We start from the raw sequence: 18497 nt of genomic DNA, 5'->3' as shown, positions 1-18497 counted from the left end.
GGAGCACAGGTATGATCCCGGACTCCCGCACGGAGAAATGTGGGAGTGATTGGAGGTCCGGGGGGGGTGAAAGTGTGAAAATGTGTCCGAAAATAGTGTTCGATCCCGGACTCGCGTGGCTAGCGGGAGCCGCTAGCTCGGGCGGCTAGTAGACGATCAAGTAATACCTGGACTCATCTTCGGTGATACTCTGATCCTCCATAATGTAAACACAACTTGGGCACAGCGTGTGCACAACTCGTGATGTCACTCTGTTATTGTCTGCTACCTCCGGTCTGGTCAGAAGTGGTTCACCGAGCAGTGAAACTGCCTCTGTTTATCGGCTATTTTCTCACAGATTGCCGGGTCTCAACATTTTACCCTTGGGCCAGTTAGCATGAAAATGTCCCTAGAAGAGACAGCCAGAGTGTTTTGGAGGTTGAACTTTCATTTCACTAGGACTTTATATTATGGGCCGAAACATTGAGTTTGTGAGTGTTGCCTGTGAAAAGTCATCAAATTCTTCTCTGCATATTCTGTTTGTGGCTTTTATTTTGTGTTAGACTCTGATAGTAGCCTGAGGAAATTAGACATTTTGGCATTTTATTAATTCAAATTGTAGTCTCAATGAAATTTGCAGCGACTTGGTCTAACATCAGGTTGAAGTTAACCAATAAACTCCCATTTATAATAAAAGATTTATTGTAATCTTAGAATCTATCAAATACATTGTCCTTACTTTTTCTTTTGTGTCGAAGCTAATATGATACTAGCAAGAGAAAAAGCATTTCACGCTGGTGTTTGTTGCTTGCAGGCGAAGCATGTGAATCTCCATCACTGACAACGATTCGATACGACTCGATACTCCACCAGTGATACGACGCATTAGTGATTCATTGAATCCCCTGGTGACACAATACACCCTGATTCAATTCAATATTGATTTGATGGCGATTCAATTCTACACAATGCAGTACAAAGCAATTTGGTGCAATACAATTTAACATGATGCAAAGAAAATATATAAAAAATTTAAATAGAAAATAACAAGCTGCAATTCCGTATGGTACTAGAGGCAGAGGATTTATTCTTTAGTCCAATTGTCATAAGCAGAAAATTTAAGAAAAAGTTTTCACATTTTGCTTATAATCTCGTAGAACTATGCTTCACTTTATGCGTCTTCTTTTTATCCTCTTAAAAAGCACAAGACAAAAAACAGGCCTTTTCACAGCGGTGAGATTTAGACCAGATTCAACATAAGGAACAGGAAGTGATTCCTCACATTTGGAACAAATTTTATCACACTGTTATAACTTAAAGGCCTCGTGAAATGAAAATTCAACTTCCAAAACACTGGCTATCTCTTCTAGGGACATTTTTATTCTAACTGGCTCAAGGGTAAAATGTTGAGACCCGGCAATCTGTGAGAAAATAGCCGATAAACAGCACCAGTTTCACTGCTCGGTGAACCACTTCTGACCAGACCGGAGGTAGCAGACGATATGTGAGTGACATCACGAGTTGTGCACACGCCCAAGTTGTTTACATTATGGAGGATCAGAGTTTTGACCACGAAGAGGCTGAATTTAACCATATTTCATCATCATCATCATTTCAAACCCAGTGATTGATGATGACACAGAAGGTGGTTCTGCCATCGGTGACCCCGTCTGGAACATGTTTGAGGAAGCAGAAGACGCTTCGTCCTCATCTCAGCAGCCGCCTCCCGCCGCCGCTGCACGCAGCCATGGCTAACTCTTGGTGTTTAGCCGAGGTTGTGCTGTTCTGTTTTCATCTTTATCCTGCCACATTGGATATTGTTTCCCTCCTTTTCTCCTCTCTGGTCTCTTCCAGGCTCAATCTTTCGTCAAGGCTCATAAAACGCTGACTATAACTTCAAAACACTGTAAAAACTTTGATATTTAAGACGGGAAACAACACAAGCCAATATGAACGCCACACAACAGATCGAGATCGTGTCCAACTCGTGATGTCACACATAGGCTCCGCCCACAATGCCCACGAAGGAGAAGGATTCCCCCGATTTCGTCGGCTGGAGATTTTCAAGTAGTACCCCAACTATCGTTTTTTGCATAATAGGGTGTTACATTTCCCTAGGCCTTCAAACTGTAAACAGCAAGACGACAACAATCACTATCAATGAGGAACTCAATAGTGCAATGTCCATATTCCTTCTGACACTAAACTAAGATTTCAAATGTAGATGATACAAATAATATAAACCTTTAACAAGTATGGTAGGTCTTAAATACAACATGCGAAACAGTTTTTCAGGATGTATTTTTGGAAAAAGTACAACGTGAAAAAATGCAACAGTGGATTTTACCGACGCAGTGACCAATGCATCTCAATTTCACCCGTAAATTACCGATGCACAATGAAATGATCGATACTCGCATCGCGCACATTTGTATCTAGATACAGATTCATATCCATTAATCTCCACATGCTTTTTGCAGGAGCTTTGTTTGCCTTCGAGATGCTGTGTAACATGTTGGGGAAGCTGTTTGAGCCGTACGTGGTTCATGTGCTTCCGCACCTCCTGCTGTGCTTTGGAGATGGAAACCAGTATGTGAGAGAGGTGAGTGTGCCACCGCTTCCCCTGTGTCTCCATATTTATTCACTTGGAATCTCATATGAGTTGGTACATGCATTTTCATTGGGCATGTATTGATCCGCTACAGGCTGCAGACGACTGTGCCAAGGCTGTGATGAGAAACCTGAGTGCTCATGGAGTCAAGCTCGTGTTGCCCTCTTTGTTGGTAGCTCTGGAGGAGGAGTCCTGGAGAACCAAAGCAGGTGAGGAACCAGTTCAAGTGAAAATGTCTGAGCCAGCTTTTGATTCAGGTGGTTGCTGGGAAAATACAGCCCCGACATTTTAGGCTGGGATGATAGTGGGGGAATGGGATTTGAGTCATTTAATCGAAAGTGTCTAGTTGATTAGCAGGGAATTCATCAGTATTTGTTGGTGACAATCCTTTATAGCTGAGAGGAACTGATGCTGCTTTAAAATCAGTTGAAAAAAACACGAGCAGAGCTTCTTTTAAAAGATCTTTGAGATGTATGCACATATTTCCTTTGGATGTAGTCTCACTCGGATTACCATCACTTTTCATGTTAAGAATCAGAATCAGAATTTACTTAATTGTTTTTGTACAAGTAAAACGAAACCCAAGATACCCAAGATACACTCTGAATAGAGTGTTGAAATGTAACAACCTTGTGTGTGACGATAAACATCAAAACAGTGTTGCTTTTTATCAAAATTCAAGCAGTGTTTACTGATTCTACACAACAAAATACTGTGTGTGTGTGTGTGTGTGTGTGTGTGTGTGTGTGTGTGTGTGTGTGTGTGTGTGTGTGTGTGTGTGTGTGTGTGTGTGTGTGTGTGTGTGTGTGTGTGTGTGTGTGTGTGTGTGTGTGTGTGTGTGTGTGTGTGTGTGTGGAAAACCAGGGAAAACCACGGAATTGATGTCGACACAACACACAGACACTATATTAAAATTCAAAGAGTATTTTTATAATGTGCTTTTAGCTTGTGGGTGAAACTGTTTCTGTCCAAGGTCAGCAAAATAATAGAAGCATAAATTAATTAATACATAAGTCTGGACTTTGTTAGAGTGCCGGTCCACCACTTTCTCAATCCGCCGCCAGGGAACTTTTTATCGTGAAACTTTCTGCCTTAATATTATTCCACTCGGTATTGTGCTGCTCTGTTATGATGGTGGTGCATCAAATGCTTGTCCACTATCTACTGCACATTTGTTTGTGCAGGGGGCACAGTGGCGTAGTTCTAATACATTTATCATGATTGAAGTGAACTGATCAGTGTATCCTGATGTTGATTTGAGGCCATATTGCCCAGCCCGATGTCATTATCTACAAGCTACTTGTTGATCATCTTATTGACCCGGCACGGCCCCCGAGCCATAACCAGTTCTCCCCTGCTTTGGTTTCCAGAAAGCTCAGGCACTTGTGCACCTTGTCCATTACCAGGTGTCTCTTTTATTCCTCCTCTAGCAGCTTTGTGGAGCAGTTCAGTCGTTTTCCAGTGGCCGTTTCTCCGCTGTCTCTCACCCGGCTGTCTTTCCTTCAGGCTCGGTGGAGCTGTTGGGAGCCATGGCCTACTGCGCACCCAAGCAGCTGTCTTCCTGCCTGCCCAGCATTGTGCCAAAGCTGACGGAGGTGCTGACTGACTCCCACGTGAAGGTGCAGAAGGCCGGCCAGCAGGCCCTGCGGCAGATTGGCTCCGTCATTCGCAACCCTGAAATCTTGGGTGAGTGACGATCAGATTTTGAAAACCTATCGAATGCATAAGGCCGACAATTTGCAAAGCTTACAGACAGTACAACATGAGCAAAGTAAAGCATGTTCCCATTTCATTAGAGGATACTTCAGTAAAAGTTGACACAGTGCTTCATGCATATTTGTGTGGAGCCCCGTCTTCTTCTTCATTAATCTGTAAACATGGAGGAAGTGAAGAGGTGGATTACCGGAGGTTCAGGTTCACGGTGGAGGATTCTGCATTCAGCACCCAGACTCTTCTCCTGAGTCCATGCTGTTGTGAAGGAGACCATGTGTCTTTAGCGTTGTCTTGCTGAAACACGTCACCGAATACAGACAGTCCTCATTCTCATGCTCATCCTTTAAAAAAGTGCTATCGGTCCCTTCCCACTTCAAAGTGTTGGTGACATCAGGGTGGAGTGTGTGCTTCTTCTCTTAGCTATCACCCCCATCCTGCTGGACGCTCTCACCGACCCGTCCAAGAGGACGCAGACGTGCCTGCAGACACTGCTGGACACCAAGTTTGTGCACTTCATCGACGCCCCCTCCCTCGCTCTCATCATGCCCATCGTCCAGAGGGCCTTCCAGGACCGCTCCACCGACACCCGCAAGATGGCCGCCCAGATCATTGGCAACATGTACTCGCTCACTGATCAGAAGGTACGACGATCCACACGCTAATAAAATCTGCTTCAAACTGGGTCTTCCGAATTGTTTTAACTTTGTCGTGTGTCGTCGCTGGTAGGATCTGTCCCCCTACCTGCCGAGCGTCATTCCTGGTCTGAAAGCCTCCCTGCTGGACCCGGTGCCTGAGGTGGGTTCATGACAAACAGGAAGCATAATGATGCATTAAGAAGTAACGGATGCAAAAGTAACACTGAATGTGCTCCTCTTGTCACACATGAGAACAAAGTTGTAGACTTGCTAGAAAAATCTACCGCTGAACCTCCTCTTCTCTTGTAGGTTCGTACGGTGTCAGCTAAAGCTCTGGGTGCCATGGTGAAGGGGATGGGGGAATCCTGCTTCGATGACCTGCTGCCGTGGCTCATGGAGACGTTGGCCTCCGAGCAGAGCTCCGTGGATCGCTCTGGAGCTGCACAAGGTACGTCCTTGTTGCATTTTTTGGGAATCGTTTCAAAACGTGCAATGACCGAGTACATCTGCCCCTTTTTCCAAGATTGTGCAGGATGGAAAATGTTTAAGACACACTATGATTGTAAGAAAGTCTTGTGAAGAGAAACTCTGAGGGTTTCCGTCTTCCTCTTCAGGTCTGGCTGAGGTGATGGCCGGACTGGGAGTAGAGAAGCTGGATAAGCTGATGCCAGACGTTGTGCAAACGGCCAGCAAAGTGGACATCGCCTCCCATGTCAGAGACGGTTACATCATGATGTTCATCTACCTGCCTCTCACCTTCGGAGATAGATTTACTCCCTACGTGGGGCCTATCATACCCTGCATCCTCAAGGTACTGACCCGCATAGAGGCCCCGTTTACACCAGCTGCTTGTAGAGGGGCACTTTAAAGAATGTTTGAGAAAACAGTTAATGAGAGGGAGATCTCAAGTGCTTACAAGTAGCATAAAATCAAGACTTGAAAGTGCAATACAATACAGTGAAAACGTATTAAGATGCTTATATAGCTGTTTAGTGATTAATGAGATGAAAGTGTCACCTCTTTGATTGTTCACTGTGCCAGTGATTATTCTCTGCAGTGCCCTGATCCTCTCTCCTCCTCACCCTCCAGGCTCTGGCCGACGAGAACGAGTACGTGCGCGACACGGCGCTACGGGCTGGACAGCGGATCATCAGCATGTATGCCGAGACCGCTATTGCTCTGTTGCTCCCCGAGCTGGAACAAGGCCTGTTCGACGACTTGTGGAGAATCAGGTGTGATCCACACACAGTCATGAGTTAGCGTGGTTAGACGTCTTCCTCCCTCACGCTAACGGTCCGTGGATTGCCTGCGCTCTTTGTCGCCGCCTCACAGGTTCAGTTCTGTGCAGCTGCTTGGAGATCTGCTGTTCCACATCTCTGGAGTCACGGGGAAGATGACCACAGAGACCGCCTCGGAGGACGACAACTTCGGGACGGCTGCTTCCAACAAAGTACACACACATTTAGTCCTCTGAACCAACCCTGCAGGGTCATTCAAGTTTGCATTTATTATACGGGTGGCCATATTTGGTAACGGTTTCTTACAAGTTGATGATGGTCATAAAAGCAAGGATTTCATTCTTTCCACACGATATTTGGCAAAGTGTGTCTTCCTGCCAGTCAAAAGCTTTTTGGTTTATTTACCAAAACAAAATGTGTTCAATGGGCACATTAAAGTAGTGCAAGTGGCTGTGACAATTTTCAAACAATTGATACTTTTTAGTTATATATCAGGTATTTTTAAGGCCAATAACACAAGTAGTACAATAAACAATCAAGTTGTTGGTCTTTCTTTCCTCATAAAGATCACTAGGTAGCATTTAGTTGGTGCGCTCCCTCTTCACACGGGGAACCATTTATGGTGTTTGGCTATCAATAATGATGAATAATTATCAAAGATAGTTATTAATAATGTTATTGAAATGTAATCTGATGTGTATCAGAACCTCGGAGCTCCACCTGTCTTAACAGGAAATGATAGTCAATTCAGTTCTATCAGTCTCATAAGATATACTAAACAGTTAATCAGAAATTTGAATTAATAATTAAATTAACTACAATTACCAGAATTAACAGTAAAGATTGAAGAATTTTGGAGTTCTTAACACAGAAGAAGTCGACATTTCATTCACCTTTGTGCTCATTAATAAAACAGCAAGTATGATTCCAAACATTATATTTGTTAACAATGAAAATTGCTAAAAAAAAAAAAAAAAAAAAAAGCTCAAATTGGTTTACAGGTTGATAACTGCTCCTAATATCATTATCAATAGAACTCAATCACTGTAACAGAATTAACACATCTTCATGAAGTTAAACAGTTCTATCATAGCATCAGGTTTAACTAATCTCAGGTAAAGCCCAGTTGTTGTTCCCACTTCCTTGAAGGAGTTCAGTTGTTGTCCTGCTGGAGGGAAGCTGGTGTCTTCTCCTGTAGTTAGCACCTCCTGCTAACTGTGGTTGCTGGTTCTGCAGGCTGAGGAGAAGAAGATGAAGTTGATGTTTCAGGAGTCCTTCTTTGCAGCTCCTGGTTGTTCCTTTTGTCCAGACTGAGGATCTGGTCACTCAGGTCTGTGATGGTTTTCCTGCTGGTTGAGGAAAACACAAAGAAGTTCTGTGAGGCGTCGTTTCCCTGGTCCGTCCTGGAGGAACTGGTTGGTTTCCCTGGAGATCAGACTCTGGGTGCTGGTCTCTGGACCAGGGGAAGGTCTGACCCTCGTGGTGGGTCAGCAGAGGAGTTGAGGAGTGAAGGCCTCTGGTTGCAGGCCTCTGGTGTTAGCTGTATGCTAACGCTGGGTGAGTGTTAGCTGTATGCTAACACTGGGTGAGCTGCCTCCAGCAACCTCCTCCTCCGTCGAAGAACAGGAGCAAAAGCCTTTTGGGCAGCTCCTCCCTGGTGTTCACCGGGGAAGACTCGGGGGCAAGACTCTTTCAAAGGTGAAGGTTGGGGAGTCGAAGCTGTGAAATCCTGAGAGCTACCAATCAGTGACGGGCTGAGTGCATGGCGGAAGTGTCTTTTGAGCAGAAAGTGGGGGAGGATTTGCTGTGGCAAAAGGTCCCCCCACTGGGTGTGATGGTCAATCACATTCCTGGGTCAGAATTCATATGTCATGATTGTGTATCATGACAAATGAAGATTGTCTTTCCCTAGAAATGAACAAACTTTCTGTGATCTTGTGAGATCCCAACAAAGTATATCACCAATCCTTCACAGAAAATACAGTAAAAAATACTCATGTGAAAAAAAGTATGACTTAATTCCACTTTTAAAATCATGAGTAGCTATTGAGTCCACAATGTGAATCAATATAACATAAAACAGTACTTATGTAACCAACGACTTGGAGAGAAATACTGATTCACTTTTGATTATCATCGTATAATTATGTACTTACAATGTGCTTTAAATATAAAAATTCATGGTTAATCAAATGCTATTGACAATTCAGTTAAATGCAGTTAAAAGTAACTCATTCTTGAGTAGTTCCTGGGAAATGTACTTCAATGTTTTTTCAACAGCATTGCTTTTGCTTGTAATTCAGTGCAATACAAAGTAGTTGTGTTTGATATTCAATACCCCGTCCACAGAAATGTTGGTCATTCTAACCTTTGACCCGCTCCCCGTCAGGCCATCATCTCTGCGCTGGGTGCGGAGCGTCGTAACCGCGTCCTCTCCGGCCTCTACATGGGCCGCTCGGACACCCAGCTGGTGGTGCGACAGGCCTCCCTCCATGTATGGAAGATCGTGGTTTCCAACACGCCCAGGACTCTGAGAGAGATCCTGCCCACGCTCTTCACCCTGCTGCTGGGCTTCCTGGCATCCACCTGCCCCGACAAGAGAACGGTATCACCCCTCTGTTTCAATGTCATATTATTGAAAAGACAACCGGCAGGACTTTGAATAATTTGGTGGGCTAATTCAACACATTCTTAATTGGAATACATAGACTGCATCTTTTTCCACCTCAGTCATTTCCTCGATTTTAGGAATGTTTATGATCATTTCTGTCCAATATAGTTACTCTTTTCCAAAAGTAAAATTTTGGTTTTCCTTTTTGTGATTCATCCAAATGCAGTGGTTGTCATGTTTTGAAGAAGCTTTCCCCAAGAATAGTTTTATGAATACATTCCAGATAGTTTTCTATCTCTGCAGCTCCACATTGAGCTTCATTACCTGTGTTTGCTCTCGGCTATCAGATCGCTGCTCGAACGCTGGGCGACCTGGTGAGGAAGCTGGGAGAGAAAATCCTCCCGGAGATCATTCCCATCCTGGAGGACGGGCTACGCTCTGAAAAGAGTGACGAGAGGCAGGGCGTCTGCATCGGCCTCAGCGAGATCATGAAGTCCACCAGCAAAGACGCGGTGAGTCCGACAGATGGAAGTCTGCAGTTTAGAATTGTAGCTTGTGGTGTTGAGGTAAAGGTACATTAAGAGCCTGAAGCCTTCTACATGCTGCCGTTTTTATTCTTTTATTTCTTGCATGTGGTGGTGGGGGGACCTTTCTCCTGAGATATTAGCTAAGCTCTGACAGACATTTGCATTTTGTATTGTAGGTGCTGGTCTTCTCCGAGTCACTGGTCCCCACAGTAAGGAAGGCTCTGTGCGACCCCCTGGAGGAGGTCCGAGAGGCCGCCGCCAAAACCTTTGAGCAGCTGCACGCAACCATCGGCCACCAGGCGCTGGACGACATCCTGCCAACTCTGCTCAGGCAGCTGGTGAGCGCGAGGGAAATGATGAAACTCACCAAAGGATTGAAAAGCATTCCGCCTGTGTGACACTGGGAGCATGTTTCTTTCCTTAGGATGATGAAGAGACGGCCGAGTTTGCGTTGGACGGCCTGAAACAAGTGATGGCGGTGAAGAGTCGATCTGTGCTCCCATACTTGGTCCCAAAGGTAAAACACAAGTCACCTTTTTTCATTTTGTGAAGGTTTTTGTTGTGTGTAGCTGTACTGCTGAATCCAATGTTTGCCGATCGCAGTTGACGGCTCCTCCCGTGAACACCCGGGTCCTGGCCTTCCTCTCTGCTGTGGCTGGAGATGCTCTGACCCGTCACCTCGGGGTCATCCTCCCGGCGCTGCTCTCCTCTATGAAAGGGAAGCTCGGCACGGACGACGAACCTCAGGTGAAAAACAAGAACTGCTGCGGCGTCTGCTGAGTTTGAGCTGTTTGTTTGAAGGAAGGGTGTCAAACACGTTAGTTCAGGAGCCACATGCAGCCAAATGTCCTCTTGTGTTGCAAGAGGACTTGGACCGTGGACTGGTAAAATAATAACCTTTAAAATCAAGTTTTTCTTTGTAGCACAGAGTACGCATTACTACAGAAAAGTACTACAATCTCAACAGAAAGACAACTTGAATGAAACGTCTGGTACAAAATCCAGTGAATTGTCCAAAAAACTGTTGCATTATGGGTGTTTTTACCCTCATCCTGACAGCATGGCTTTAAGACTAAAGCTGATATCTCAGCTCAGGTTTCAGTGTCACATTGTTGTCTCTCCTCTTAAGAATTTTTTTAGTTTTTTTTTTTTTTTTTTAATGTTTTCTTTGAAATTTTCACAATATACCAGTTTTGGCCCACAAGCCTTATGTTTGACATCCTGGTTTACAGGACCCCTGAATATGTGTGGGATGAAATGAATCCTTATGAACATAAATGTGCTTTTCTGTTTTTTATTGTCCGTTTTGAACCCCAGGCCACAAACTTGCACTAAATTTAAAAGTGATCTGATCGTTAGTGTTGTTTAAATCCAGCCCGCCCTGCTGAAGCTTCATCTGACAGATAAACTGACGCCACTGCGTCTTCCTGCCTCAGGAGCTGCGCAGCTGTCAGACGGTGATCCTGTCTGTGGAGGATGAGGTGGGCCAGCGGATCATCATCGAGGACCTGCTGGAGGCCTCGCGGGGCTCCGACCCCGGCCACAGGCAGGCAGCCGTCACCCTCCTCAACGCTTACTTTGCTCGCACCCGCCTGGACTACAGTGCCCACACACGCACTCTGCTGTCTGGCCTCATCCGCCTCCTCAACGACTCCAACCCAGATGTCCTGTCGCAGAGCTGGGACACCATCAACTCCATCACCAAGGTGTGGGCTCATGGACACCTGCAACTCCACAAAAGAAATCTCTTTTTTTTTTGTGGTTTCCAAGATAAAATGTGAACTGTTTTGTTTGAATCTTTCCTGAAGAAACTGGATGCGAGCAGTCAGCTGGCCCTCATCGACGATCTGCATCGAGACATCCGATCAGCAGCTGCAGACGTGAAGGGTCCGCACCTGCCCGGCTTCTGTCTGCCCAAGAAGGTAAGAAGTCTCATCCAGCTCATCGCACTGATTCACTTTATCCTTCCTCCTTGTGCACCCCTGCCCGTTTCGCTTGTTCATCAATGTAAATTTCACATCGGAGTTACTTCTGCAAGTTTTCCCCACCTTATATTTGTTGATGTAACTTCACGTTTGAGGTTTTTCTCACCATTTACCTTTTGTCAGTGATTTGTTCTTATCGGTGTTTTCCTTTTTTCTTCAAGATAAAGAGAATTCCAAAAAGTCACTTTAGCCGTGTTTCCACCGCACAAAAAGTTCAGGGACAGAACGGAGCGCTACGGCAAAGCGTAACCGGAGCCAAATACCCGTTTCTACTGCAGAAAGGAGCCTAAAAAGTAGGCGGGGCTTAAGAGCTCCACAGATATGTGACGTTACAACAGTCGTCTCAGCCTGGAGGCAGATCTGGATCTTAGAATTCCTCTGTTGTTGTTTACATCCTCCCCTTTGCACTAGTTGTTTTGTTAACTTTTATTTTTTGCAGTCACAGAGCTGCAGCTGCAACTTCCGTGTTTGTCCCGAGAGCGCGAATGCTCCAGTGACTTGCCCCACACCGTAATGCGCCGGGTCGCTGCTCTGAGACACGGGAGCCTTTAGCTTTCTGCTCAAACGCCAGAGCAGCCACTCCAGTAGCTCCCGCACTGCGCCTTCTGCCTGACCACCGGTAGCGCAGATGCCGAGCTTTCTGTTCAAATGCGATGCAGCGGCGCTGACCGCGGTTGAACAGAACACTGACCGCCGCTGCATCGCGTCTGGACAGAAACCTCAGACGTGATGCAAAGACACACCCGGCACGGCGCTCTGATGCGATGCAAAGTCCCGTGCCCCGGTCTCCCCCTGCCTCACATCACATCTTTCACGACCAACACGAAAGTTGAGCAGCAAAGAAAAACAAAAAAACAACCAGTGTAAAGCTGACCACACTAACAGCAGAGGATCCATCCAGCCGACACATTAAAATATTGAGGGCGTGTAGTAAATAACTGACCAATCAGCAGACAGCTCCTCAAACTCAGACCCGTTCCATAGTCCGACGGGGGGGGGGGGAGGGGGGGGAAGTGACCGCCTTTGGAGCGGTTGTTAATGGAAAATCACAAATTCTTGCGATGGAAACGCGAACCATAACGGACTATACCGGTCCATTCCCGTACTTTTTGTGCGTTGGAAACGGGGCTTTAGGAGCTCAGTCACCCTTAGAGATAGGGTGAGGAGCCCAGTCACCCTTAGAGATAGGGGGAGGAGCTCAGTCACCCTTAGAGATAGGGGGAGGAGCTCAGTCACCCTTAGAGATAGGGGGAGGAGCTCAGTCACCCTTAGAGATAGGGTGAGGAGCTCAGTCACACTTAGAGATAGGGTGAGGAGCTCAGTCACCCTTAGAGATAGGGTGAGGAGCTCAGTCACCAGGGAGGAGCTCAGTCACCCTTAGAGATAGGGTGAGGAGCTCAGTCACCCTTAGAGATAGGGTGAGGAGCTCAGTCACTCTTAGAGATAGGGGGAGGAGCTCAGTCACCCTTAGAGATAGGGGGAGGAGCTCAGTCACTCTTAGAGATAGGGGGAGGAGCTCAGTCACCCTTAGAGATAGGGTGAGGAGCTCAGTCACCAGGGAGGAGCTCGGAGTAGAGCCGCTGCTCCTCCACATCCAGAGGAACAGCTGAGGAGGCTCAGGCACCTGTCTCAGATGCCCCCCGGACGCCTCCCCAGGGAGGTGTTCCGGACATGTCCCTCTGGTAGGAGGTCTCAGGACAGACCTAGGACACCTGGAGGGACTATGTCTCTCTATGGCCTGGGAACACCTTGGGGTGCCACCAGAAGACCTGGAGGAAGAGTCTGGGTGAGGGAAGTCTGGGCAACTCTGCTCAGACTGCTGCCTCCACGACCTGGCCTGGATAAGTGGTAGATAATGGATGGATGGATTTTATAACCTCCTTGGAGGTAAAAATTCTTATATTTTCCTTACAAACAGAGCTCCTGCTGTTGCTGCCCGTCTGTGGGATGGGCAGCGAAGCCGAGTATGTGCTTTGCTGCTGTGCAAGATTCACCAAATCTTCTCTGCTGATGTGAAACAGCTTTTCCTTGTGGTCTAGTTTGGTGGTATTTATGATGAATTTTCCATACTTACCCACTTTCAACAGTATCAAACCTTTTTACACTTTCACTTACATTCAAACAGTAAATGTGACGACTGAATGCAAGGAGCTTTGCCTCCACTGGGAGCATTTTGTATTTATTGTTTGCCCCAATAAACATATACCGACGAAGCAGGTGATTAAATCATTGATAATGGGATTGGAGGGGAAACCACGCAAGCCTGGGAGCTACCTCTGGCCATGGGAATTGTTGAGAAGTTCATCATGGAAGTGGCTGAATGTCTTCTCTCTCCTTTGTGTTTGCAGGGTGTGACCTGCATCCTGCCTGTCCTGAGAGAAGGGGTCCTCACAGGCAGCCCTGAGCAGAAAGAAGAGGCAGCCAAAGCACTGGGAGGAGTCATCAAACTCACCTCTCCTGAGGCTCTGCGGCCGTCCGTCATAAACATCACCGGGCCGCTCATCCGCATCCTGGGAGACCGCTTTGCCTGGACAGTGAAGACGGCTCTGCTGGAGACCCTCACTCTGCTCCTGGCTAAGGTCTCACTGACACACTGCTGTTTTCCTCTGCCGAAGGTGAAGTGGCGGCGTTTCGCTCCAACCTGCAGCCTGCCTTCTCTTCCCAGGTGGGCATCGCATTGAAGCCCTTCCTGCCTCAGCTGCAGACCACCTTCCTGAAGGCCCTGCAGGACTCCAGTCGCGGTGTGAGGCTGAGGGCTGCCGAGGCTCTGGGTCAGCTGGTCTCCATTCACACCAAAGTGGACCCGCTGTTCACCGAGCAGCTGGCCGCCATCCGCAACGCCGAGGACTCCGGAGTCAGGTGGGTTACGCTCCGGGTGTGTGGTGGAACTCGCTGAAACGTTCTTTCCAACGAGACGGAGCAACGGCGAACCGAGCCGTTTGATTGAAGTCTCGGTTTAAGTTGTTGGCCATTTTAAACACTTTAGGCTGCATTCACACGTTGACGTTTCAAGTGAAAACGCATCAATTTTGCGTTTCCTTTTCAGAAAAGTTTCATTTACATGGAGATGGCAGAAACACAGAATAAGATGTAGGTATACATGCCAGGCCATGAGTTGGCCCTGTTTGTTTTTGCAAGGAAATAACACACAGAGAGAACATTAACAAAACGTAAAACGCATTAGCAATGGGAGAACACAGACATTCTGGTGGACAAATGACCAAGTTGGATTATTACAGTTACTCTCAGCTATAAAACTAGCCATACAACACAGACTGTTCACCCTCTGCCCTCAGGCCGGAGGTACAGAAGCTTGAAATGCAAAACAAATGGACTCAAAAACTCTTTCTTCCCCGTTGACATCAGACTTTTGAACAGCTTCTCACATGTTTACATTTAATCTGTACAATTGCACATCTCACTTTCTGACTAATATTTTGCACTGCTCTGTTATTTTATTTTATATTTTATTTTATTTTATTCTATTTTCTTGTGTATATACTTATTTATTTATGTATGTCGGCACCAGGGTAGACGGCAAAGTAAGAATATCATTACGCTGTGAAACCTGGCTTTTACTGTTGAAATGACTAATAAAACACCTTGAACCTTGAACCTAATGCTCTCTCCTCGGGCTGTGTGCTCACAGGGAGACCATGCTGCAAGCCTTGAGGTTTGTCATCCAGGGGGCCGGCTCAAAGGTGGACCCCACCATCCGCAAAACCATCACCACCACATTGCTGGGCATGCTGGGACACGACGAGGTATGAAAAGAGGAGCGGATGCATCGCAGCACAACCAGCTGGCCCTCTCTTCAAGGTCCCCCTTGTGCAGAATTCACTTTCTACTGGTTTTCTAACAGTAATGTGTCCCCACAGCCGGTGTCTTCTCCCTCACTTGCTCCACTTTTTCGTGAAAGTGTGCTCATACAGGAGAATCACACATTTTCCTTTCATGGTGTCATGCAGAAAAAATAGCAACTGCCTCTGGTATTGGACGCTCACTTTGACCTTCCCGCAGGGAGAGAACAACTGACGAAGGTTGCTGATGTACTGAATAAATTCAGTATGATAGAAAAAAAACAAACATTGCCCTTACAATTAGCAGCTGCTAACGTTGGCTACTTTGCAGCGCCTTCTCCAGGGTTGCCAGATCCGACTCACTATTTCCAGCCCAAACACAACGTGAAACCTCCCCACCTTAATAAGAACCAGCCCAAATCTCAACCTCTGTGGAAAGTTGTGTTACAGCCATTAAAATATTATATGTGCGATAAGGAACACATCACAACTGCACTGAATTAACAAAGAATAAATGTATCACGAACAGGCTCTGGAAGAAGCCCAATTTGGTGGAAACCCACCCAATCTGGCAACACTGATCTGTGTTGATGCCTGTGGAGTAATGGAGTAGGCATGGACAGACAGGCTCATGAGCATTTTAAGGTCCAGACACAGAAACAGCCTGTTCTCAGTAGAGCTGACGAGAGGGACTTTTAGACTAACATTTAGGACTCAGGCTGATTTGGGGAAATGCCCTTTGAAAGCAATGGTGTTGGACCTCCGACAACAATATGAAATTATTGAAAGACTGCACAGTATGAGACCTTTAAATCTGTAGCTGCCAAATACGTGAAGCCATCAGAGATTAAATGAAGCGTGACTGTACGAGACTCGTAATTTCCTCTGAGCGCAGTTCATACTAAAAACGGAAGTCAGGCAGACAGGATGTGGTATTCAGAAGAGGTAGCTTTTGATAATAAATGACACAGGACTGTGTGTGTGTGCGTGCAGGATGCAACCCGCATGGCCTCGGCTGGCTGCATCGGGGAGCTGTGTGCCTTCCTGTCGGAGGACGAGTTGAAGACGGTTTTACTTCAGCACATCTTGGGTTAGTGTCGACGTGTTCACAACAGTGCTTGTGTGTTCTTCACTCGGTTACAAAGGTGGGGAGCAATAAAGTACATGCTGCGAAGAAGTTATGCCAAACATTGGCAACATATTCCCAGATGAACTCTTGTGACAAAACTGGGATTCTTTGAATTAGTCAATCTGTTAAAAATGCACCATTAAGAGGGAAAACACCATCTAGGACATGAAGAAATCACACTGATCTATACGTTTCAGTATTTATTTGCATTATTTATTTCACATAAATGAACTAAAGCAACTTTTTCAATGAATCAATCAAGACAAAACTTCATACACCATCTGAAAGAAAGAAGGCCAATTTTATTAGTTTGATATTTTCTCCGCAATGTGGTAAAACAAAGGACCATTTCAATATTGAAGAAGTCTGACTTCATACAAACCGCGTTTACATGGTCATTGTTTTTCTGTCTGAATTCTTTTCCGCCAAGAGACCAGATTGTCCCGTTTACATGAACACCGAATAAAGTGATCAGATTCATGCGCCAGGATATCATCCTATTCAGGCAGTTGATCAATCCCAATGATGCTTTGCACCAGGTTCTTTGTCGCCCTACATATGACCCATAGCCATTTCTTTCTCAACACTGAAGTGTCACATGCTGAGATTCAGGCCCCGTTTGCGCTGCGTTTTCATTTGGGAATAGTTTTGCGTTCATATGGCAACATTCTGAAAATGATGTCTGACTACACAGTAACGGCAGAAACAATGAAAACAAGCAAGTTGGGCCGCGAGTTTGCGATTTTGGTTGTTTGGTTTCAAACCAAAAAAATTGGGAAAACTATTGTAATTGAAATGCTTTATTGCTTGATTAAAAAAATCTTCATTTTGCAGTGCAAATACTTGGAACTCATAACGTCTTACATCAGTGCCCACATTTAAACCATTTTTATTCGACAAAACTAGATTAATTTTCACTCTGACATCTTTTTACGAACTAGTATTTATAGTCTTTAGTTTTAAAAACCTGTTTGCATCTAAAAGCAATACCACCATGACTTTTGTGGATTCTAATGCACGACGGCCAAAAAATAAAGCTTCAAGTGAGATTAGCAACACAACTCAAGGAAACGCATCAGAGGGAGAAGGAAGGTTTAATATTATACATTACATGTTGGGTGGACGCAGCAAGATACACTGAAGATGAGGCAGATGTCTCTGTCGTGCCAGTTCACCAGTCAAAGATGTGATGTTTTCTGCTTTGAGAGCAAAAAGACTAAGTGTCCTGTCAGCCTCATCTCACGTTATTCTTCCCCGAGGGGCAATTCAAGGCACATCAAGCAGCATACAGACGAGTGACATACAGGCATGCTGGATTCAGCTCACCGTTCCCCGGATCTAACGAAGCGTCTTCCTCCTTGGCAGCCGACATGTCCGGCGTGGACTGGATGGTTCGTCACGGTCGCAGCCTGGCCCTCTCCATTGCTGTCAAGTGTGCTCCCGAGAGGCTGTGCGGAAAGGATTACTGCGAAACCGTGACCGAGATGATCTTGACCAATGCCACCGCTGACCGGGTACGTTCTGGTTTCACACGTCAGAGTTCTGCAGCGAGGGTATGAAGTCACTACTCTGGTTTGAGAAAAACTGCCCAAATGTGTTTTTGGAAATGTTTTCCAATTATGTTACGTTAGCGTTATCAGGCTTAACGTTATACGGGGAGACACAAATGACATGGGTGTGGTGCTTAACGTGTTGTTTAATAATTCCAGCCTTCAGTTCAACAATACGTGTCCGTGTGGGAACATTTGATGACACAAACATTAGCTCCACTTTGTCCAGCACCTCCCCTCTTAAGTCAAAACGTCTTTTTTTTTTTTTGCCGACGCCCACACAACTTCCACACATTCAATATAAACATGGCAATTAACTTTTCTTTCATTTTGACATTTGTGCCAGAATACAATACATCTCTAATAATAACCAGGAATATTTCTTTCTTTACTTTAATACACTTCACATCTGTTTCTTCTTTTTTTTTTTTTACAGACCTTTTCCTTTTCTTATACGACACATTAGTACACATTAATGTACAGTAACCTTACAGGTCTAATTGTCTCAGTGGACGGGACACTCATCCAGATGCTGTCACATCAGGTGTACCTGTAGTTTCCTGCACGTCACTACTCGATGTGATTGATGTACTGCTTGTTTGTATATCTCTTGTACTTGGTTCAAGAGTAACTTGAGTATCAACAGGTGCTTGACATAAAGGCCTCACGTGTGCGATTTTGTCTGATATGGCCCTCGTCTGTGTGACTCACATATGATC

At 45.7% G+C, this 18497-nt stretch overlaps 1 protein-coding gene across 1 annotated transcript in view; it reads left to right on the top strand.

Annotated features, from left to right (window-relative positions):
* Nucleotides 1-18497, top strand: part of gcn1 (GCN1 activator of EIF2AK4) — a 55489-nt gene that overhangs the window by 30498 nt on the left and 6494 nt on the right. The window contains exons 34-54 of the mRNA XM_080499620.1: nt 2460-2581; nt 2685-2799; nt 4097-4276; nt 4724-4944; nt 5030-5098; nt 5248-5386; nt 5553-5749; nt 6028-6170; nt 6271-6388; nt 8566-8781; nt 9135-9299; nt 9491-9652; nt 9739-9831; nt 9918-10061; nt 10751-11020; nt 11123-11236; nt 13648-13878; nt 13965-14158; nt 14949-15063; nt 16093-16189; nt 17594-17742. Coding sequence (XP_080355746.1) covers nt 2460-2581; nt 2685-2799; nt 4097-4276; nt 4724-4944; nt 5030-5098; nt 5248-5386; nt 5553-5749; nt 6028-6170; nt 6271-6388; nt 8566-8781; nt 9135-9299; nt 9491-9652; nt 9739-9831; nt 9918-10061; nt 10751-11020; nt 11123-11236; nt 13648-13878; nt 13965-14158; nt 14949-15063; nt 16093-16189; nt 17594-17742 — 3254 coding nt within the window. The remainder of the gene's footprint in view (nt 1-2459; nt 2582-2684; nt 2800-4096; nt 4277-4723; nt 4945-5029; nt 5099-5247; nt 5387-5552; nt 5750-6027; nt 6171-6270; nt 6389-8565; nt 8782-9134; nt 9300-9490; nt 9653-9738; nt 9832-9917; nt 10062-10750; nt 11021-11122; nt 11237-13647; nt 13879-13964; nt 14159-14948; nt 15064-16092; nt 16190-17593; nt 17743-18497) is intronic.

The sequence above is a fragment of the Blennius ocellaris genome (assembly GCF_963422515.1).
Source record: "Blennius ocellaris genome assembly, chromosome: 7".
NCBI classification, from domain to species: Eukaryota; Metazoa; Chordata; class Actinopteri; order Blenniiformes; family Blenniidae; genus Blennius; species Blennius ocellaris.
This window is presented reverse-complemented; position numbering and strand designations above follow the sequence as displayed.